At 35.6% G+C, this 24,253-nt stretch overlaps 1 protein-coding gene across 9 annotated transcripts in view; it reads right to left on the bottom strand.

Moving 5' to 3' along the window:
- The window catches only part of LOC120422116 (fasciclin-2), a 223,655-nt gene that overhangs the window by 11,660 nt on the left and 187,742 nt on the right, over nucleotides 1-24,253 (bottom strand). Inside the window, exon 9 of one of the 9 annotated variants that reach the window (XM_039585528.2) lies at nucleotides 10,699-11,206. The exons of 7 other annotated variants lie outside the window; for them this stretch is intronic. In XM_039585528.2, the coding sequence (XP_039441462.1) occupies nucleotides 11,154-11,206 (53 nt within the window). In that variant the 3' untranslated portion in view covers nucleotides 10,699-11,153. Of the gene's footprint in view, nucleotides 1-10,698; nucleotides 11,207-18,900; nucleotides 20,499-24,253 lie in introns of those variants that run through there. One more of the 9 variants, XM_039585521.2, reaches the window with a different exon arrangement.

Raw genomic sequence — 24,253 nt, 5'->3', positions numbered from 1 at the left:
CGAACCAAAAATTCGTTGACATTTTAAACTACAATTTTGAGTCAAAAAAAGCTCAAGAAACGATCTTGTATTTGCAGATTCAGAAAAAAAACAAAAGGTAGATATAGTTCCTCAGATAAAGAGGATACTGAAGTTACCGTTTCTTAGAATAAGTATGAATTAAATGTGGGTAATTCTCCGCCAACTCACACAGCAGTTGCCCCGACCCCTCTTCGATTTGCGTGAAACTTTGTCCTAAGGGTTAACTTTTGTCCCTGATCACGAATCCGAGGTCCGTTTTTTGATATCTCGTGACGGAGGGGCGGTACGACCCCTTCCATTTTTGAACATGCGAAAAAAGAGGTGTTTTTCAATAATTTGCAGCCTGAAACGGTGATGAGATAGAAATTTGGTGTCAAAGGGACTTTTATGTAAAATTAGACGCCCGATTTGATGGCGTACTCAGAATTCCGAAAAAACGTATTTTTCATCGAAAAAAACACTAAAAAAGTTTTAAAAATTCTCCCATTTTCCGTTACTCGACTGTAAAAATTTTTGGAACATGTCATTTTATGGGAAATTTAATGTACTTTTCGAATCTACATTGTCCCAGAAGGGTCATTTTTTCATTTAGAACAAAATTTTTCATTTTAAAATTTCGTGTTTTTTCTAACTTTGCAGGGTTATTTTTTAGAGTGTAACAATGTTCTACAAAGTTGTAGAGCAGACAATTACAAAAATTTTGATATATAGACATAAATGGTTTGCTTATAAACATCACAAGTTATCACGATTTTACGAAAAAAAGTTTTAAAAAAGTTGGTCGTCATCGATCATGGCCGTTCATGGTCACTAGCCTGTCCCATTTTGAGGTCATGTCGAGGAATTTCAGGTGCTCACTTCTTAAATGATAGATTATGATGTTAGGAACAATGTTTTCTTAGACAAGAAAAAATAATAAAATACTTTCTCGCACCCCCTAGTCGATTTACTGAAAAAAGTCACTTTTTTGAACAAATTTTCTAAAATCGCTTGGAATCAATACAAAAACTGTTTCGATCAGGTGTGTATTATCTTCAAACGATAGGTTTTTGTCCATAGATTAAGATGCACTATCAATATTGGACCAAAATTTAAGTTTTTGGGCTCTCCCAGGCGGATTTGTGTCGAAAAAATCGATTTTTTTCGAAACTTTTTTCAGAAATGTTCATTTAATTTAGGGTAGCCTATTTTTTCCAGTAAAACCAATACATGCAGCTTGTAGGAAATTTCATGGCGAACATTTTTCCCTCTGAAAAAATGCAATTTCGACACTTCAGAGCCGAGATATTTGAGTTTTAGTGAGGAAAAAAGTGCCAATTTTCAAAATTTCTCAGAATTCAGAAGCAAGGCCTACTAATTCCACGATGTAGGAAGCATATGTCTCAAAGGTCAGGGTATGCTTTTTCATAGTAATTTTGGCCGCTGAATCCGAATCTGAAATAAAATTTCGTGTAAACAGTGATGTTTTGGAGCTACACCCTTTTGGAATGATATTTGCGTGTTTAAGAGGCAGTTTTTGTAAATATTGCTCGGTTTGTTCTAGAGGTCGTATCGAGGTGCTCCGATTTGGATGAAACTTTCAGCGTTTGTTTGTCTATACATGAGATGAACTCATGCCAAATATGAGCCCTCTACAACAAAGGGAAGTGGGGTAAAACGGGCATTGAAGTTTGAGGTCCAAAAAACATAAAACAATCTTAAAATTGCTCGCATTTTAGTAAAACTTCATCAATTCCAACTCTCTTAGATGCATTCGAAAGGTCTTTTGAAGCACTTCAAAATGAGCCATAGACATCCAGGATTGGTTTAACTTTTCTCATAGCTTTTGCAAATTACTGTTAAACATGTTTTTTTAAACCTCATTATCTTTTTGCAACAGCCTCCAACACCCATAGTCTTTTAGTTCAAAAGTTAGGGAATTTCATGGACTATAAGTCTACGGTAATAACTTTTTGGCCAATCGCAGTTTTTCTCATAGTTTTTCGATTTTTCTATAACAAACATTTTACAACGTTAGTTATTGTCCTGTAGGCATCCATAGCGGCACTTTTTAGTCTCACTTTTGTCATATTCGAAATCCTCGGAAAATTCAAACTTCAATGCCAGTTTTACCCCACTTCCCTTTGTCGTAGAGGGCTCATATTTGGCATGAGTTCATCTCATGTATAGACAAACAAACGCTGAAAGTTTCATCCAAATCGGAGCACCTCGATACGACCTCTAGAACAAACCGAGCAATATTTACAAAAAACTGCCTCTTAAACACGCAAATAACATTCCAAAAGGGTGTAGCTCCAAAACATCACTGTCTACACGAAATTTTATTTCAGATTCGGATTCAGCGGCCAAAATTACTATAAAAAAGCATACCCTGACCTTTGAGACACATGCTTCCTACATCGTGGAATTAGTAGGCCTTGCTTCTGAATTCTGAGAAATTTTGAAAATTGGCACTTTTTTCCTCACTAAAACTCAAATATCTCGGCTCTGGAGTGTCGAAATTGCATTTTCTCAGAGGGAAAAATGTTCGCCATGAAATTTCCTACAAGCTGCATGTATTGGTTTTACTGGAAAAAATAGGCTACCCTAAATTAAATGAACATTTCTGAAAAAAGTTTCGAAAAAATGCGATTTTTTCGACACAAATCCGCCTGGGAGAGTCCAAAAACTTAAATTTTGGTCCAATATTGATAGTGCATCTTAATCTATGGACAAAAACCTATCGTTTGAAGATAATACACATCTGATCGAAACAGTTTTTGTATTGATTCCAAGCGATTTTAGAAAATTTGTTCAAAAAAGTGACTTTTTTCAGTAAATCGACTAGGGGGTGCGAGAAAGTATTTTATTATTTTTTCTTGTCTAAGAAAACATTGTTCCTAACATCATAATCTATCATTTAAGAAGTGAGCACCTGAAATTCCTCGACATGACCTCAAAATGGGACAGGCTAATGGTCACCCGCGACAGACACGGACGACGAAACAAAGAGAAACGCAAAAAGTAACTTTTTCAAAACTTTTTTTCGTAAAATCGCGATAACTTGTGATGTTTATAAGCAAACCCCTTATGTCTATATATCAAATTTTTTGAAATTGTCTGCTCTACAACTTTGTAGAACATTGTTACACTCTAAAAAATAACCCTGCAAAGTTAGAAAAAACACGAAATTTTAAAATGAAAAATTTTGTTCTAAATGAAAAAATGACCCTTCTGGGACAATGTAGATTCGAAAAGTACATTAAATTTCCCATAAAATGACATGTTCCAAAAATTTTTACAGTCGAGTAACGGAAAATGGGAGAATTTTTAAAACTTTTTTAGTGTTTTTTTCGATGAAAAATACGTTTTTTCGGAATTCTGAGTACGCCATCAAATCGGGCGTCTAATTTTACATAAAAGTCTCTTTGACACCAAATTTCTATCTCATCACCGTTTCAGGCTGCAAATTATTGAAAAACACCTCTTTTTTCGCATGTTCAAAAATGGAAGGGGTCGTACCGCCCCTCCGTCACGAGATATCAAAAAACGGACCTCGGATTCGTGATCAGGGACAAAAGTTACCCCTTAGGACAAAGTTTCACGCAAATCGAAGAGGGGTCGGGGCAACTTTTCCCGATTTCGTGTGAGTTGGTAGAGAATTACCCATGTAACTTAATAGATTGAAAAAAAAAACAATATTATTACATTGTCTTTTAAATTATTGCCACTGTTGGCATACAAAAAAACTCCCGGGTCCCGGGAATTCCCGGGAAATGGCCAAATTCAACTCTCGATTCCCGGGAAATTGAAAATCTCGAGAATCGTCACCCTCTAGTTGTAGATTATGATTAAAACATTTCAAAAAAAATGTTCACGGAAAAATCTTTTTTTTTATTCAACATTATATCACCAAAAAAAAATCCCTTATTTTTTTTTAATTTTCGTTTTTTTTTGTTTTTTTTTTAACCAAAATACATTTTTAGGGCCATAGTACGTAAGGGTGCAAAATCTGTTTCAAGAGATAGGAATTAAAAAAAACGTCTTTATCTCCCTGCTGTCATTGCACAGTGGTCCGAAACCGAAATCTAGCGTGACAAAATTGATACCGGCCACACGTTAAGATTTAGAGCTTTGGTGTCTTCGGGAAAAATGATCAGGGTCAATAGGGGCATCTTTTGGTATGGTGGACATTAGGGTGGTCCAAATTTTAGGGTGGTTCAGAATTTGTATTTTGACGGGATGACGAGACAGCGCTTTGGTGTCTTCAGAAAAGTTGTAGAGAACACCATTTTGAGCAACTTTGCTGAAGAGCACAAAGCTCTATCTTCAAACGGAAAGTTTATAGAGCCATTTTTGTAATTTAGGTTGATGTGTTTATGAAAAAATGAGTTTTTTGAATTTATCAACTCAGGCTTGTGTCGTAGCGAGTTGGTGTCTTCTAGACATTTATAGAACTTATCAAAACACACATTTATCTCCCAAGAGAGCAAAAATCGGACCTTTAAAACGAAAGTTATAGCCAAAATACGACGAAAAAGACGCCATTAAGAAATGTGAATAACTCGAAAAGGTGGTGGAGTTTGACCTCGCTCTTAGAAGCATCTGAAATTACACATTTTAGAGTACATTTGCTGAAAATATCTCGGAGGTCTTTTTTGTTTAACTTATTTAATCTCAATTTGAAAATGAGCATTTTTCAATCGTTTTTTGCCCATAACTTTTGATAGAATTGACCAAAATTCATTTTTTAAGAATAAAAATGTTCATTTTGACAAGCTCTACAATTGTTTAGAAGGGCTCAAAAATGTACGAAATGATCTAGTGGTTGTAAAAGAAAAAACTACCTTAATCCACCTATGTGGTTGATGCCTTCCTCACTTTTTACCAACAATGGGTAATATGAGTGATTTAGACACATATTTCAGCTATTTTTTAAGATCCAGAAAAATAAGTACACAGATATAACTTAAGTGGTCATAACTCGAGACAGGGTTGCCAGATCTTCTATGTTGTGGTCTTGTTGGAAAGGTCTCTTGATTATCTAACCAACGATGGGTCGGATGATGGATCCGGACATCGTTTACATACATTTAAGTGAGATCCGGCTTCAAAAAAGTACATAAATATCACTTAAGTAGTCATAACTCGAGACAGGGTTGCCAGATTTTTAATGTTGTGGACTCGTTGGAAATGTCTCTCGATTACCTATCCAACGATGGGTTGGATGATGGATCCGGACATCGTTTACATACATTTAAATGAGATCCGGTTTCAAAAAAGTACATAAATATCACTTAAGTAGTCATAACTCGAGACAGGGTTGCCAGATCGTCAATGTTGTGGACTCATTGGAAAGGTCTTTCGATTACCTATCCAACGATGGGTCGGATGATGGATCCGGACATCGTTTACATACATTTAAGTGAGATCCGGCTTCATAAAAGTACATAAATATCACTTAAGCAGTCATAACTCGAGACAGGGTTGCCAGATCGTCAATGTTGTGGACTCATTGGAAAGGTCTCTCGATTACCTATCCAACGATGGTTTGGATGATGGATCCGGACATCGTTTACATACATTTAAATGAGATCCGGCTTCAAAAAAGTACATAAATATCACTTAAGTAGTCATAACTCAAGACAGGATTGCCAGATCGTCAATGTTGTGGACTCATTGGAAAGGTCTCACGATTACCTATCCAACGATGGTTTGGATGATGGATCCGGACATCGTTTACATACATTTAAATGAGATCCGGCTTCAAAAAAGTACATAAATATCACTTAAGTAGTCATAACTCGAGACAGGGTTGCCAGATCGTCAATGTTGTGGACTCATTGGAAAGGTCTCTCGATTACCTATCCAACGATGGGTCGGATGATGGATCCGGACATCGTTTACATACATTTAAGTGAGATCCGGCTTCATAAAAGTACATAAGTATCACTTAAGTAGTCTTAACTCGAGACAGGGTTGCCAGATTTTTAATGTTGTGGACTCGTTGGAAAGGTCTCTCGATTACCTATTCAACGATGGGTCGGATGATGGATCCGGACATCGTTTACATACATTTAAGTGAGATCCGGCTTCAGAAAAGTACATAAATATCACTTAAGCAGTCTTAACTCGAGACAGGGTAGCCAGATTTTTAATGTTGTGGACTCGTTGGAAAGGTTTCTCGATAACCTATCCAACGATGGGTCGGATGGTGGATCCGGACATCGTTTACATACATTTAAGTGAGATCCGGCTTCATAAAAGTACATAAATATCACTTAAGTGGTCATAACTCGAGACAGGGTTGCAAGATCTTCAATGTTGTAGACTCATTGGAAAGGTCTCTTGATTACCTATCCAACGATGGGTCGGATGATGGATCCGGACATCGTTTACATACATTTAAGTGAGATCCGGCTTCAAAAAAGTTCATAAATATCACTTAAGTGGTCATAACTCGAGACAGGGTTGCCAGATCGTCAATATTGTGGACTCATTGGAAAGGTCTCTCGATTACCTATCCAACGATGGGTCGGATGATGGATCCGGACATCGTTTACATGCATATAAATGAGATCCGGATATATGTGAAAACACATTTTTATACATAACTTTTGAACTAGTTATCGAAACTTCAAACAATTCAATAGCGATGTATGGGACCCTAAACCAAGTCGAATGCAACTGGTTTGGTCAAAATCGGTTCAGCCAGTGCTGAGAAAACTCAGTGAGAATTTTGGTCACATACATACATACACACACACATACACACACACATACACACACACATACACACACACAGACATTTGTTCAGTTTTCGATTCTGAGTCGATATGTATACATGAAGGTGGGTCTTCGAGCTTTTAATAAAAAGTTCATTTTTAGAGCAGGATTATAGCCTTACCTCAGTGAGGAAGGCAAAACAAGTTTTGGCTGAATTATTTCAGGAATAAATTTAATTATTTTGTTGATTCCTGAAATATTTTAGCCAAAACTTGTTTCTTCTTTTTTACAACCACCAGATCATTTTGTACATTTTTGAGCCCTTCTAGACAATTGTAGAGCTTGTCAAAATGAACATTTTTATTCTTGAAAAATGAATTTTGGACAATTCTATCAAAAGTTATGGGCAAAAAACGATTTAAAAATGCTCATTTTCAAATTGAGATTAAATAAGTTAAACAAAAAAGACCCCCGAGAAATTTTCAGCAAATGTACTCTAAAATGTGTACTTTCAGATGCTTCTAAGAGCGAGGCCAAACTCTACCACCTTTTCGAGTTATTCACATTTCATAATGACGTCTTTTTCGTCGTATTTTGGCTATAACTTTCGTTTTAAAGGTCCGATTTTCGCTCTCTTGGAAGATAAATGTGTGTTTTGATAAGCTCTACAAATGTTTAGAAGACACCAACTCGCTACGACACAAGCCTGAGTTGATAAATTCAAAAAACTCATTTTTTCATAAACACATCAACCTAAATTACAAAAATGGCTCTATAAACTTTCCGTTTGAAAATAGAGCTTTGTGCTCTTCAGCAAAGTTGCTCAAAATGGTATTCTCTACAACTTTTCTCAAGACACCAAAGCGCTATCTCGTCATCCCACCAAAATAGAAATTCTGAACCACCCTAAAATTTGGACCACCCTAACGTCCACCATACCAAAAGATGCTCCTATTGACCCTGATCTTTGTCCCGAAGACACCAAAGCTCTAAATCTTAACGTGTGGCCGGTATCAATTTTGTCACGCTAGATTTCGGTTTCGGACCACTGTGCATTGGAGGGAAAGCTCAGTTATGATCCGTTTTTCTTCGGCAAATGTACATGGTGACTTTTTCCTGATGCTTTTTATTCGCCACGAGGTTCATGTAGTGTTTTATTTGACAAGTTGACTGGGCTTTATAAACAGGCACTGCTGATGCCAAATATTTTGTTTATGTTACCTTATTGAAAATCATTATTAAACAGACTTTACTGAAGTATTTTATTAGGATATATATATATAAGTAGCTTATTAGGATTACTTTCAGAATATGCAATAACCCAGAAAATGTCAAAATGTACATTATGCCTTTTGAAATGTTGCCATCGAACTAGTTTCTGAGATACGATCTCACAAAGAACTCGAATCGAAGAAAATGACTGTTACCTACTTAGGCTAATTAGCCTGTAATTTCCAACTGACGAAATCTTGGAAACTAATTGAGAGCTAATTAGGTCATACAAACGCTAAAGCTTCCATCTAGATTGGAACCTCTAGATATGACTTCGATGAGAAAAAAAAACAATCAAATAAACAACCTTAACTTAATTTAAAGGTTATCGAATTTTTCAAAACACTTTATAGGTTTGAAAGATTGATTTAAAATTAAAGGTAATTCACTTATCAGAATAACCAGCCACAACAAATATTGGGTTATTCTTATGCCAAATCAACAGGACTTTTAGAAAAAATACTTTCAAAATCACACGATTAAAGTTTCTCAAAACAGGTCAAAATCATAAAAATTTTCAAAAAAAAAAACTTTTTCGTAAAATTCTTATAACTCATGACAAATACATAAAAACATAAGGTTGTACATCATTTTTTTGTTATGTTATTTTCTGCAACTTTGTAGAACAATGTTACACTTTTAAAAATTAACATTACACATAATTTTGAACTTGAAAATGTTGTTCTGATTGAAAAAAATACCCTTCCAAGCAGTTCAAAAAGTACATTATATTTCCCATTAAATGTCTCATGTCACTCGGTTTTTGAAATTTTATTAATGAAAAATGGCAACGATTTTAAAACTTTTTTTTTAACTTTGTTTTGATGAAAAATAAGTTTTATCGGATTTTTGAGTACGACATCAAATCGATCGTCCAAATTTACACAAAAGTCCCTTTTGACACCAAATATCTATATCTTCCCGGTATCTGTAGCTCACTGAAAAAGGGTCGTACCGCCCCACCGTCACGAGTTATCAAAAAATGAATTTTGGATTCGTGATCAGGGACCAAAACTACCTCTTAAAACAACTTTTTCCGATTTCGTGTGAGTTGGCGGTGAATTAAAAAAATATGTGGTGAAATTTGAATGACTTTCGTCAAAATTGATAAAAATGAAATTTTTGATCAGCCGCTGAAAGCTTGCAAAAAGCCTATAATTTTTAGGAAACTGACACAAATCTATTTAAATCAAAAATCAGTCTCTTGGGATCCAGAACGCATCGTTGGGCAGGTTATTCCAATTCATTCAGCAAAAAATGCACCAACTTCACCCGCTTCACGGTTGTTCATCCCCAAAGGTAAGAGCCTCTTTGTCAAGCAGGTGGAAGAATATATCCGCTCCCTGCTGCTGCTGCTGTTGATTGTACAGCAAGTTAAACAACGGCGTCGTTGTAGTTGGCGGTAAGACTAATAAGATTCATTACTCCTGCCAAGAGAGACGCGGGTGCGGCTAATTATGCTCGACTGTGTCCCACAACCAGTGGGCGGTGGGTTAAACCCTTTGTAACCAAGATTAACGAACCACACAGGTAGTGGTAGCCCCAGCGAGGGAAAACTCTCGTTGAGAATATACACTTGGAAACTACAATATTAGGGGAATTTGTGTGCTGATGCTGTGGGCAGGTAATAAATCCTCCGCGGAAATCTACACATTGAGGAACTTCATAATTTATTATCGGTGGAGCAGATGGTGTGCCTTGGTAGGTCACAGCTGTGAAATCAAGAATTTCAGAAAAAAAATACCCAGCTGAAAACTGCTTTTTATATTCTATGCTTAATTTTCTTTAAAAAATACGTTTAAGGAAGCAATATCAAACATTTTCTAAATATTTCATGCACATGCAAGAGAACAGAAAAGATCAATAGAAAAAAAGCGATTGAATTGTACAAAAAAAGCACAGAAATGGCAAATAAAACACAAGTTGTACCAAACTAAGCAAAGAAAAACGAATAACCAACAGTGCTCAGCTCTGCAAGAATTGCGATTTTAGAGTTCGAGAGCATAATCTCGACCCGGTCGATGCGACACCCATGTTTTATTTTGGTTTGCAGATTTGTGTGTGTGTGTGTTTCTCTAACCTAACGCTAAGTTATAGAACTTGTGTGTACATCGAAAGCATGTATGACGTATGACTTATGTATGTAGAGTATTTACATCGAACGAGAGATAGCTGGTGTCATAGTCATAACTATCTAGAGAAAGTAAACATATTTACATAGTGAACTTTTGAGTACATAGTTGTTGTTTAGTCTAATGATATGCAAAATTAATCAGAATAGTTCTAGAAACTGTTAATCGTTTAGTGAATGTCTAAAGGTAGATTTGGTTTGGCTTGTACTAGATTTATTGACTAGCTATAATTACCTTCTGGGCTGGGCTCAGGCTTTCAGGCTTCTCTTCTTCTCTTTGGCACTGACACTGATGCGTTTACCACACGTACAAACACACACACGTACACGCACACGCACACGCATAAAAGCCGCCAAATGGCATCACTTTGGGGCCGCCGAGAGGTGTTAAACCGAACACATTCATTTGGACAATTTATTTATTCATTTCAGGGGGGGGGAAACATGGTCAGGTCGAGGTGAAATGATCGTTGATGCTATTAATTGCTCTGCGGGGGAAGGGAGGAATTTTCCTCACCACTTATTTTCGGTTTGACTGGTGGACCACGACAGAAAATACCACTCATTGATTGAATTGTTGATTCATCTCGTTTTATTTCAGTTACTCTTGTTCTCCATCGATTAACGGTTGAATGGGTATGTACAAGCGAGTTTTTTATAACTCGTGTTATTTTTTTTCTCATTTGCATCTCATACTTTCTCGTTGTTTATTAGTATTCAATTTTTTTAACAGTTTGCCTTTCATTATTTACGAAACAGACCCTCCAATCAAACGATAGTGGATACAATGTTGCTCTGTTATAAAAGTGTACTCCATTATGGGTGGTATAAATATTGATTCATCATCCCAAAGGAAAATAAAACCCGAAATGATTGAATTAAAATCTCATTAAACACTGTTGCTGTTTACTCTCTGAAACAATCCTGGCTGCAACTCATTAACCAAACAGGTACGGTTTCAATGTTTTTACTCCTCCTCCTCCTCCTCTTCATACTGATGACTGTATCCGGTGGTATAACTCGTTTATTCATACGTTAAATGGTTGAGGGAGAGCTTGGTCGCGAGGATCCGCCATCCTGCCTGGAGTGTGTGCGGGTTTGATTGATTTTTGCTTTCATGATAATTGTATTATTATTTTTAAAATTTCGTTCCACTAAATGGTGTGTGAGTGTGTTATATTCATTATTGTCCTCAATGACGGTTATATCGATGTGTGTTTGTGCTATTTACAATTTGTGTAGGTGTATTTGTGGAGGAAGTAATTAGAGGATCCCATGCAAACATAATTGAATGCAAATTAATTGGTTTAACGAATCAACACCCACAGCCACGGAAACTAACGTGAGCAATATTGGTATCGCATTTAACTGGATTTGTTTGCTCATTTGTAGTCGACTTTGCCAATTAAATTTAAATATATTTGTATTATCGCTTTTCAGAGCACCATATAACAGAAATCATTTCAAAAAGGCAATGAATGAAACAAAAAAGATTCAATCAAGTAAAAGCCACACACTTGTGAAGCCGGGCAAATGGAACGGTTTTCTGTATGCCATTTCCGCCAAAGAATACTTCCGTTCCCTTTCCAATGTTTTTTTTAATTTGTATTTCTGGACAGCTTTTACAATCTTCCGGACAATTAACTTTGCTACTGCTACCGCTGGGATTTCTTTTCCCCAGTGCAGAAACTCGGTCCGTATCTAAAGTAATTAAATGTGAGCAAAAATTAAACCCGGCCAAGTGGAAAAGCTATTTCCTCGATTGCGTGCAACACCCGAACAACATCTACTGACAATTGTTACATCATATTTCATTAAGGTGTCCCGAACATGGGACATTTTTCAAAACTGTGCACCACAAGCTGAATATTGTTCTCTAATTATGAGCAAATTTGTCAACTTTTACCCATTTATGTTCTAGGGTGAAATTTACATGAGAAAATTAAAACATTGTATAAAAAACTAACTAAATCCACCTACGTGGTTGGAGCCTTCCTCACTTATTTCCAACAATGGCTGATGTGATGGAATTGTACAAACATTTCATCTATTTTTTAGATCCGGAATAAAAAAGTACATAAATATCACTTAAGTGACCATAGCTCGAGACAGGGTTGCCAGATCTTCAATGTTTTGAACTCGTTGGGAAGGTTTTTAGATAATCTAAGCAACGATGGGTCAGATGGTGGATCCGGACATAATTTACATACATTCAAGTGAGATCCGGCTTCAAAAAAGTACATCAATATCACTTATGTGTACATATCACGAGACAGGGTTGCCAGATCTTCAATGTTTTGGACTCGTTGGAAAAATCTTTTGATAACCTTACCAACGATGGGTCAGATGGTGGATCCGGACGTAGTTTACATACATTTAAGTAAGATCCGGCTTCAAAAAAGTGCATCAATATCACTTAAGTGGGCATATCTCGAGACAGGGTTGCCAGATCTTCAATGTTTTGGACTCGTTGGAAAGGTCTTTTGATAACCTAACCAACGTGGGGTTGGATGGTGAATCCGGACTTCGTTTACATACATTTAAGTGAGATCCGGCTTCAAAAAAGTACATCAATATCACTTAAGTGGTCGTAACTTGAGACAGGGTTGCCAGATCTTCAATGTTTTGGACTCGTTGGAAAGATCTTATGATTATCTAACTAACGATGGGTTGGATGATGGATCCGGACATAGTTTTCATGCATATAAGTGAGATCCGGATAAATGTGAAAACACATTTTTATATATAACTTTTGAACTACTTATCGAAACTTCAATCTGTATAAAACTCGATCTATGGGGCCCTAAACCAAGTCGAATGCAACAAGTTCGGGTCAAATCGGTTCAGCCAGTGTCGAGATACATGAGCTAGTTTGTTGGTCACATACATACATACACACACACATAAACACACATATACACACAGACATTTGTTCAGTTTTCGATTCTGAGTCGATATGTATACATGAAGGTGGGTCTACGACGTTTTTATACAAAGTTCATTTTTAGAGCAGGATTATAGCCTTACCTCAGTGAGGAAGGCAAAACTATTTTTCTGCAAATTTATTAGCAGGTGGCGTTGTTTCCATTCACTTTTGCCTTCCTCACTGAGGTAAGGCTATAATCCTGCTCTAAAAATGAACTTCGTATAAAAACGTCGTAGACCCACCTTCATGTATACATATCGACTCAGAATCGAAATCTGAACAAATGTCTGTGTGTATGTGTGTGTGTATGTATGTATGTGACCAACAAACTAGCTCATGTTTCTCGACACTGGCTGAACCGATTTGACCCGAACCTGTTGCATTCGACTTGGTTTGGGGTCCCATAGATCGAGTTTTATACAGATTGAAGTTTCGATAAGTAGTTCAAAAGTTATGTATAAAAATGTGTTTTCACATATATCCGGATCTCACTTAAATGTATGTAAACTAAGTCCGGGTCCACCAACCGACCCATCGTTGGTTAGGTTATCAAAAGACCTTTCCAACGAGTCCAAAACATTGATGATCTGGTAACCCTGTCTCGAGATATGACCACTTTAGTGATATTTATGTTCTTTTTCATTCCGGATCAAAAAAATAGATGAAATTTTGTGTACAGCCATTGTTGTGAGGAAGGCTCCAACCACATAGGTGGATTAAGTTAGTTTTTAAAAGTAAGATTCTCTTTGGAAATTTCACGCTTTACAACATTGTCGAAATGACCAAAGCTGTACAACTTACTCCAGAAAAGTCATATTAGCGATTTAAAAAAAAGGTAAAATGAAGATGAAGGAAATTCATAAATTTGTTTTGATTAAAAAATCCATCTTTTGAAAAACAAAAAAATGTTATTAAATTGTTCGAGTGATTCATTTTTTTTTAATTTGAGGCTGCACTTAAAACATTCTTAATACGTGTATTGGGTCAATTTTAAGTGTAATTGTTGATTTTATAGGTTTAAAAAATGAGTTTTGTCCATGATGCACAGTTAAAAAAATCATGGTAATATTACATCTGGGTGCATTTTTCATGTCCATAAAAATGTAATTATACCACTTGTCTAGCGTAATGTCACTTTTTAAGTCTAAATTGAGGTCAAATTAAATCATAAAAGAGGTAATTTTCAGCCTTCCAAATTTACACATTTTTTTACTGTGTGTGTTATAACACAAAGGTTTTCATTATTAGTCTTTCTAAAATATATTCTTAATTTAAGCAACAATGTCAATCAATAGGAGGGCCTCACACGCAGAAAAAAGAGTTCCCAAAATCGTGAACAAGCGTTCATAAAAATAGGAACCTTGAACAAAGTGTTCAAATCTCATGGTACGATTTTGAAAAACGTACCATGAAATTTGAACACTTTGTTCGTGGTTCCCATTTTCATGAACGCTTGTTCATGATTTTGGGAACTCTTTTTTCTCCGTGCATGGCGCGGTGGTTAGCGGCTTCGGCTGCCGATCCCCTAGTTGCTATGGGACGCGGGTTCGATTCCCGCTTTATCCTCCTAGTCTTCTATCGAAGAAGTAAAACGTCAGTCCATTTGCGTAAAAGAGGATTTGGGTGACTCACCACACATAACGTTCGGACGCCTAGAAATGAGCAGAAAATTGCAACAGAGACCACAAAAGACCCGGGGGTCGTTAAAGTGGATTGCTTTGCTTTGCTTTTTTTGTCAAAAAATTAGAAGAAGATAGTAGCTGCTATTCGGAGTCAGAGTATGGTTAACATTCTTTTATTTGAGTGATGGCCTATCTACAATCACTTAACTTAGAAAATTTCACTTAGCTTAGGAGTTTGAATCAATGGAAATGAATCTGATCTTCTACAATGAAAAGGAATAAAATTATAAACTTGACGTATGGTTTGGAAAATTTCAAAATCTACGGTAAGTTGACGTTTCCATATCAAAGGTAAACAAACAACTGCATAGCAGCGTATATCAGCCCAGCAAATTTTCTAAGTTGGTTGTGGATGACGGCCGTAAGTTGTGTACATTTTCTAAGTTTTACTTTACTTAACTATTCTAAGCTAAGTGATTGTAGATAGGCCATGACCATAAAGTGCCTGGTGCTGTAACCCAGACTTTGGTACCGTAAACCGGGGTGACTTTGATAGGAATTCGATTTGTTTTTAGAATATTTTCCAACAGGTAAGGTTTTTCTCAAGATTATTATTTTTAAAACATGTACTGGGGTAGACCACACAAAGTCCATGCACTATTTCGGAAAAAAAGTTTTTTCAATAATGTTTAGAAAAATAGTTACGTTAAAAATTCTTAGTTTTAATTCCGGGGTGACTTTGATAGTCATAGTTTTTTCTTGTTAAAATCATATTTAAGATGTTCAAACTTTATTTGTACGCTAAATGTACCATCACTGTAGTAGCTGATATAGTTTTTAAGAAAAAAAATCAATGTTTATATTTAGTTAACTAAGTGTATAAGTTTTTAGCAAAATACGTATAAATTTTAGGTAAATTTGTTAAAAAGTCGGAATTTTGCCTGAAATTTGTTAAAACTAGTTTTGTTTTTAAAATTATCGATTTATATTGCATTTTATACTGAATTCGAAGCACGAATCACAAGTTTTCACATTTTACATGAAATTTGTTCAACTGAAATTGCCTTTTAATTTGGAGATTTTTTTTAATTGTGTTTCAAAACACATATTATTTATTATTTACAAACTTTTTTAACCTTCTCCTAGTGGAAAATTGTCCAAAGAATCCGAAAATGCATTCCGTTTTCCGATTAAAAATCATGTTCATTGAGAAAATCAAGACATTTTGAGAAGTTTAAAATAATGACTTTCATCAACATTTTCTTAACTATAGTTAACTAACTTTTTAAACCATTCAAAATTTTATGAAAACTTCTTCTTGAGGTACTTTGAACACTTCTCTACCACGGTTAGTATGTTTCTAAACCATTCCTTACGTATTTTAATTGTACTCTTCATTTTGCGAAAAAATCGCAAACCTATCAAAGTCACCCCGACTGTCAAAGTCACCCCGTTTTACGGTATATTTTCAGTTCGGTTACCTCAACCCAAGTGGATCGATCCAACAAATTAGGAGAAATGTGTCGAGATAAAAGTTTTCCCTTTTGGGAAAACTAAAGTTGGTCCATCCGACAGTTCTGATCACTGTGCCGTTTGGCTCGATACTTGTCGCCTGAGGGCTGCCCGAACAAATAAACAAGTAATCAAAAACCACACCAAATCTGACCACTTCAACCCATAGCTCTTCCCAAGAACCGGACAAAAAACCTGACCAAAAAAGTACAAATATTCGGCACAAAAGTTCACCATGTGACAAATTTATACGGCGTAACATCTGGTGCCGGGTCCCTTTTGCCTGCATTTCCTAGACGATGCCAACCCCGGTTGGAGAAATAGTTTTGCTGGACAAATTGTTAAGCGGTGCTATCGAAAAAAGTTTCGGAATTGATGGTATCGAAGTGGGATCGAATTTTGGAAGAATGTGTTACCTACCCGTGACAGTAGCAGCAGCTTGTGGGGTAATCGTAACAGCGGTTGGGACAAATTTTAAAACTTTTATAATTTTGCAATGTACCATCACGCGATGCAATAAATTGTCAGGGTGGCAGAAGGATTTGAACTTTCTTCGATGGAAACGCATGGTGTTTTGATGGGGAATTTAGTGTGGCATCAAAAGTCGTGCGTCTCCAGAAAATTAAATTTAGGCGATTCTTGATCAATTTTATTATTTTCATAAAATATAACAATTTGTGTATAGTTTCAATGGTAACATGTTTGTCAAATATTTACATTGATAATTACAAAACAGGGGTCTGTTTTAGTTCAAGATTCAATATTAGCTATTAATGGGAAATATTTTCACAAACCCTCATCAAACATAACTCTGTACAATTCCATTTAATACAACGCTTTCCAGGTGGGTACTACTCGTAGAATCGAATATTGGTTTGCATTTTCAGCAGATTGGTAATTTATGGAGGGCCCTTAAAATCGAACACTCAATAACGGGCGAATCCATATTGCTCATAAAATATGAAATAGTTGCCGTGGCTGGAAATGCAGTCGAATTCGAATGTCGAACGTGTTCTGTAGAAAAAAAGTTGAGTGGTGGACTCGATGTTACAGGTGTGCTCAACATAGTTTGGCTGGAGGCCATTTTCGATATTAAAACAATGCGGGAAAGGATAAAATGCTCACCTGGTGGTGGAATGGTTTGTATTTGCAGCCCGGGAGCACTCAACAAAAGGATAATAGATTGCAACTGGTATTTTGTGTTTTTCTGTTGGGGGATTTCTGGGATGATGGATGATGCATTTTTGGTGAGAATTCGATATGGTTTTGAACGTGTTATTTACAAAAGTGGTCTATTTGCCCTAACAGCACACAAATATTTACATCCGAATTGCTTCCAACGTGGATTCTGTTTGCTTCATTAATTTAAGTTATTATACTAGATGGAAAATGTTGTTCAACGAGATTGACTAAATGTAGATTTTGATTTTGGTTCTTTAGCATTCCTACGACCTATAGATTAGGAAGGAGTTAACATACGATACTTTCAACAACTGTTTCAGTCCAGATCAAACCAAGGTTATAAACAATATTACAGTCTTTGAGGAGTTCTCAACTTCAACATGACAATACTCTTTGGTTCCAGATTCTTTCTAACAAGTTTAGCCTACGATCTGAAACTTTGTTATACCATCACCATATCTGCCCCTTGAATTAGTTCTACGGATAAAATGATTAGTTTCTAGTAACTGTTTCACCTACCTATTCAGTTTTTGTCCCGTGAATGACGCGGAAAAAATGCAGCAAAAATATACGCGTACGAAAAAAGCCACGAAAAGTCGCGATAAATTCGATAGGTTTCCGAGTGTCGTCCGATTTTTCACACTAGTCAACAAGATTTGTTTTAATCATAGTGCGGTTGTTTTCGATCGTGCGCGAAATAACAAGTTTATATTTTCTTTTCAACAAACTAAGCTCATTAATTACGGACAGTCAGCGGGGGAATTATAAATTGATTGATTGATGCGCATGGCATTGACGTTAAGGGTATCGATATGGTCGCCATAGGTCAAAAAGGATTAAAAAATCCGTAAACTATTTTTATTACCGTCATCTGGGACGAATCGAGACTCATGGGGCTAATTGAAATAACTGTTTCATCCTTGTTACTGCACAATAATTGGATATTTTTTATTCGTTTCGGATAAAACAGATAAAGATTAACAAAAATATTGCGTCGTTTTCCAAATTTCAAGCTTTTGAGTGCTCTAAAACCTGCTGTCCCAATTCGGACTGTGATCCCGATTCGACCCAAATGACGGCATTAAAAAATCGCACCGAAATTGAAAAATTATCAATTTTTGCTTTAATTAAATTAATTTTGAAATGAGGTAGGGGGAAAAACCGATTTTAATCACTCTAAGCCGTTCGAACAATTCTCATCACTTTTGCAGTTTTCTGCTTTTAAATCAAAATGTTTAGATACATCATCAATGGAGAGTTGCTTGCTCACTTTTATTTGAGCTATTTGTTACTATGGAACAGTCAAAAACACTTTATGAAAGCTGTAATTCATGATCAAAGTCATGTTTTGGTCGAAAATAGAAATAGGCCTAGTACGCAAAATTTGAAATCATTTTAGTAAACAATAAAATGTTAGCATTTTTTTTAACTAAGTGAAATTAAATGCTCTCGTATTTTAAAAGTCTTTTGATGCACTGTAAAAATTTTCAAAAGAAATTCTTTTCTTTTAAATTAAATTAAAAAAATGAAAACTAACAAATATGCTGTATGAAAGGAAATTACAACCAATGAATTTTCATTTGGCTCAGCTTAGCCTACTTTGCTCAACTAGGCCGAATGGCAACCATATCGTACGCTATAAAATACTTCCAACATAATGGCACGGTATATCATGGGGCCTACCCATTTTTTTCTTTTTTCATTGGGTAAAATAAGTTACGTGATAAAAACCCACAAAAGAACACGCTTTCCAAATTCGTGCAAACCCACACTTCAAACAGAAATTCGTCCTCACATAATTTCAATTTCGGTTGGGAAATTTAGCATAAAGTTTGACCACCCCCTTCCAATTATAAATTGAACCTTTAATAGTGCACACTTCAGGTTGAATAGGGGCTAGGGAGGTGCTCTCAGATTTACGATTCGGGAAGCGATTCCACATTTTGGAAAGTTATTTCACCATGGAAGGAATGTAACGCAATCCGCGGTCGAATCGCGTGAAAATAGAAAGTATTCCTTAATCTAATACGGATCGCCACCTCCATTACAGAGCAGAAACGAGAGGATAGGGGGGTCGCTCAGGGAAGGGGAGAAATTAATTATTCCTGTAATTTGCATTCCGCCTTGCCTTGATTCATTTCCACCTCATTTGCATTTTCGGTCAAATGCGACTAGTTCGCGGTTTTTTCTCCAATAGTTTTTCCTTTTTTCTTCCTTTTTGCTCACTTCCTGTCTCGTCGATTGCGCTTAAATTTTCGCCTTCCAGTAATACTTTTCCACTCTACAGGACCCGTTTTTCTCCACCCTCTCTCAAAAGTGGTGCTAAAAATAAGATAAAAAAAACCTCATCGAAATGTGCCAGCAGCAAATTATTCCGTTTCGATTCTATCTTCCCGTTTTTTTTTGCTGAACACTTTTTGGTGTGATGTAAAAAATGGCTATTGATTTCGTCTTTAGAGATAGTTTTTCTGTTTTTTTTTCATGTTGCACGGAGTCACGCTAAAAACCGTAGCTACGGGCCATTTACAGAACGGTTCATTTTTCCTTCACTGTTATCGTCATTTGATTTATTTTGCTTCAAAATTTCCTTAGAATATGATCGTTTAGATAAAATCACACTTGGAAGAAAAATTTAAAATAAATTTAAAAATAATACATTCCGGGCAAAGCTATATGTTGTTTCTTAAAATAAATTTAAGTTCAATTTTAATAGAAAAGCATCATAAAGTCTACATATTTGGTAGAATTGAATAAACAAAATCAAATCAAATATTAATTTATCATAAAACTTTTCCTTCTAAGCGTGTTATTATCCTAAGTCCCTAGCCAATTTAGCATTTTTCGTTTATACAGAGGCCAAATTTCCCAATCAGAACCTAAAAATGGCGTTGACACGACTCTGAATATCTTTTCCGACGATAATTGGCTGCAAGGGTCCCGAATGTCCGACTACCGAGGCCGTTTACCCTAGTAAGAAGAACACATATCGTTCCCGGGAAGATTTTGGACGCGCGCTTTTACGATCGCCGTTGATGGATCGAATCGAGCGTGGCTATCAACATCAATCCGGCCATGATGGATGGCCACAGGGCGGAGTTGCGATTGCCACTGCCGTAGTAATAATTTCCTAAACGAGAGAGTGTCGAGATTCCGTGGGAAAAAACAAGAGGAAGAGAGAGAGAAAAAGAAGGAAGACGGGTCTTATTTATCTTCCAGTTTTACTAGGGGGTCGGGTAGCTCTATGGTTTATGGTGTTCAGTTATATAAATTTGATAATTGGTTTGTAATGTTTTTAAATTTTCTTCGATCCAATTATTTCAACAAGATATTTTATGATCATGGATTCTGGTATCCTTACAATAATTCAAATTGTTGTCAAGAATTTAAAGATCTAAAAACTCAAATTGGCTGTTCCATTTTGAGGTGTTTAGAATATTTCCATAGAAAAATCCATAAACTTAAATTTTGATCCGATATTGATCTTGATCAAACAAAAATATATAAAAATCGAAATAACAAACCATGGCTTTAACATTTGAATGAAAAAAGTGTTTTAAAATGTTTTTACACCTGCCCAGATGTTTTGCAATCTATAGTTTTCAAAAAATCTAAAATATTCTTTTTGTCGAAAAAAAACAGAACGGAATTTCACCAAAAAAATATTGTTGATCGATCGATGCTAACTTTGATTTTAAACATGACATGAACTTTAATAAATATTTACAACGGCCTAAACTCTTAAAAAATTTAAAAAAAATCATGACAAATCGAATTTTATAATTTTTTTCATTTAATTTAATGTATTCTGTTGTTAGCTTCTAGCTCTTTGCGAATATCACTTCTGTTCAAAATTGCGGTCTTCATTAATTCTTTATTTATTCATCAAAGGAAACGTTTCAAATCGAAATAGGTTTAATTTGTTAAAAACCATTTTAAAAAGTTGATCGGGCAATGACATAATGAGACATGGGGAATGAAAATGCAAAAATGCAAACTTGTGGTTGAATATAAGAGGCAAGAAATCTACTTACTGAAATTCTTAAATTCTAATAAACTATGATTCAATTCAATCACAGTTTTCAAATTTAATTCAAAATACCCATTAGGGGTGATATTGGGTCTGAGGGGGAATTGGGTCATACCAAATTTCTGATACTTGTACTGCCCATGTTCGCATAAATGTCCCATATGCAAAAACAGCAAGCTGAGAAAAACGCATTTGAAGTTTGTCCCATACATAAGGCTACGTGTTAAGTTTTCGTAAAAAACTGGATTTCCTCCTGATTTCTAGAACAAAGTACTGGATGTTATAGACTCTTTTGAAAGAGCACACGATTTTTAACCAAACTGCATCAAAAACTCAAAATCGATTAAAATGCATATGGGATATTTATGCAATCAGGGGCAGTGTATAATCCAATCAATTCCAAAATATTCAAATCAATATTCAAATAAATTAAAGTAAAGTATCACCACTTGCATACTTTACAAGTCAAGTATCAACAACAAACTTTTTTTATCATTATTTGTCAGAACCCATAAAATTCGCAATTTTCAGCCAAATTTATCAAACTGAACACCACGTTTTTCCTACAAGAAGTTGCTGGGTCATTTTCGTTATTGGGTTAATGGGCGCACCAGAGAAACGCAAATTGAAAAACTCAAATACTTTAAGCCAGGGTCAGGGGGAAAACTATTTTTCCACTTTATACGGGGATAGGAAAATATGTCAGTGTGCTCAGATGAAAGATTGGCTGAGTGTATTTTAGTGGATGTGGGTGAGTGAATCAAGCAAAAAAGAATTCTGTTAGGCGATCTCAGGGTGAAACGATTAATCTTCGATGATTGATGAGTGTCTTCGTTTGCGGATTGTGGTTTTGCTACCGATTTCTTGATCTCTTGGCAATTGAAAAGCGCACAGATAGTTGATGACTCGACAAATTCTTTTTTGAGGTTTTGATGATAATGCACTTCACAATCTAATATTGATTTGGTGATTTAGTTTTGAGAGGAGAGAGCTCAAAAGAAGTTATCGAAAACGTGAACAACGTTCATACATTTTGGGAAACACGGAAAACACGAAATTTTTTAATTAAAAAAATCAGATTTAATTTAAAATGAACGTTTAACTTCGTGTTGCTAAAATTCATGAACGTTGGATTCGGAAACATTTTTTTTTATTTTGGTCATCTAAATCGACAGCTCTTGGTACCAATTTTGGTGACATGGTGAAGTCAGCAATATTCGCATCCAATGACTGTTAATTTAACACCAGTGCCACAGTGGTGCCGTACTGTTTCGTTTAAGCCAGCCAATCAAATGTGACATATCCGGTTGATTAAAACCAATTAAACTGTGCTCACTCATCTCATCTTTCAACTAGTCCGGGGCTTTCTGTCGGAGATGACCGTCAGATATATGCGAGATGACGAAAATAGAAAGCTGTGAGAGGAGCATTTTCTAGGAATGAATGGCAGATATGACTTTAATTGCTTGGTAGTGTAGTTCAATTTGAGATGGCAGTTGGAAATTGAGTGAGGGGAAAAGAACAGCAAGAACAAATGCCAGATACTCTAAACAGAAAACACAAACTACTCTACTCGATTTGAGTTCAATTCGGTGGAACAAGGAGAAGATAAATTAATTTGAATTGTAGGCGCGGTTAAACTGGATGCACTAATTTAAATTTAAGTTTTTTTTTTGAATGACTACCAAGAGAAAAGAACAACACCAATGAACGAACAAAGGGACAATCAATTTGGGAGGTCGTCCAAACCGTAAAAAAACGACAAGAGTCAACATTAAGCGAATGGATTATCTTAAACCACCGGAAATGAAATGCACAACTTGAATCGCACCGAAACAAAAACCAACGACAAATCTACAGACGGAACAAAAGGAGTGAAACTTCAGAACGAAATACGTGACTGATTGCGAGTTTCTTTTTGAATGAGTGTGTGCTTTTGATGTGGTGAGGTCGGTTGCCAAAAAGGATGTTCCAATTAGAGGAAGAGACATTCGAAATTAGCATTGATAAGCAGACGCCAGTTTTTTGTTGTTGTTTTTGATGATGTCAGAATATTCGACGTTAATTTTATTGCCTTTTTCATGTTTTCTTTTTGTGATTCACCAATTGACAATGGGGCGATTGTGTGTGTATGTATGTGTTTGTCTTAGCTTATCTAAAATCACTTAATCGTACGTTTCTTCTCCTATCCAGGACTTGTACAGCAATAAATTAAATCTAAAACTATGTCGAAATTGGAAACTCTAATTAAAATTATTCTGAAAAAATGAACATTATATTGCTTCTGGTCTCCAAGCCAAAGAAACTAAAGGAAAGGATATCGCTTTTTCAACGTGGTGCTATTCGCGTACGCCAAACTTATAAATAACGAGAAGATTAGACTGGTTCAAATTATGGTTTCCCAAAGACTGACCGCCACACATTTTTCTTAATTTACAATTTAATCGAACTATTTTTAAAGTTTATGAGCTCGAACTCTAAATTAAAATTGTTTTTATTTATTTTCTTATGTAATTTTCTTGATCTTTTGAAACATTACAGTTTTTAGAATTCAGAATAGTTATTGTAATGCTGTAACAACCTATTCATAATTTTAAAGTATAAACAAATTGAATTTAAATCGTTTTTTTATTTGATGTGTGTTTTTGCTACGTTCTTTACAAATTAACCAATTCACTTATATTTTTTTGGCATAGTTGAAATTTTCTTATCAAAATTGGAACCAGTCTAATAAAGAAAGATGAGAAAATAAGGAAGTATTTTTTCCTTCCAATGCACATAATAGCAGATAGTACGTGAGAAGACAGGAAATAATTTACCAGACAGGAAAAACTTATTCGATTCTGCTCTTAAAA

The sequence above is a fragment of the Culex pipiens genome, chromosome 3, assembly GCF_016801865.2.
Source record: "Culex pipiens pallens isolate TS chromosome 3, TS_CPP_V2, whole genome shotgun sequence".
Lineage (NCBI taxonomy): Eukaryota > Metazoa > Arthropoda > Insecta > Diptera > Culicidae > Culex > Culex pipiens.
The sequence above is the reverse complement of the archived record's forward strand: the minus strand, read 5'-3'. Positions and strand labels throughout refer to the sequence as shown.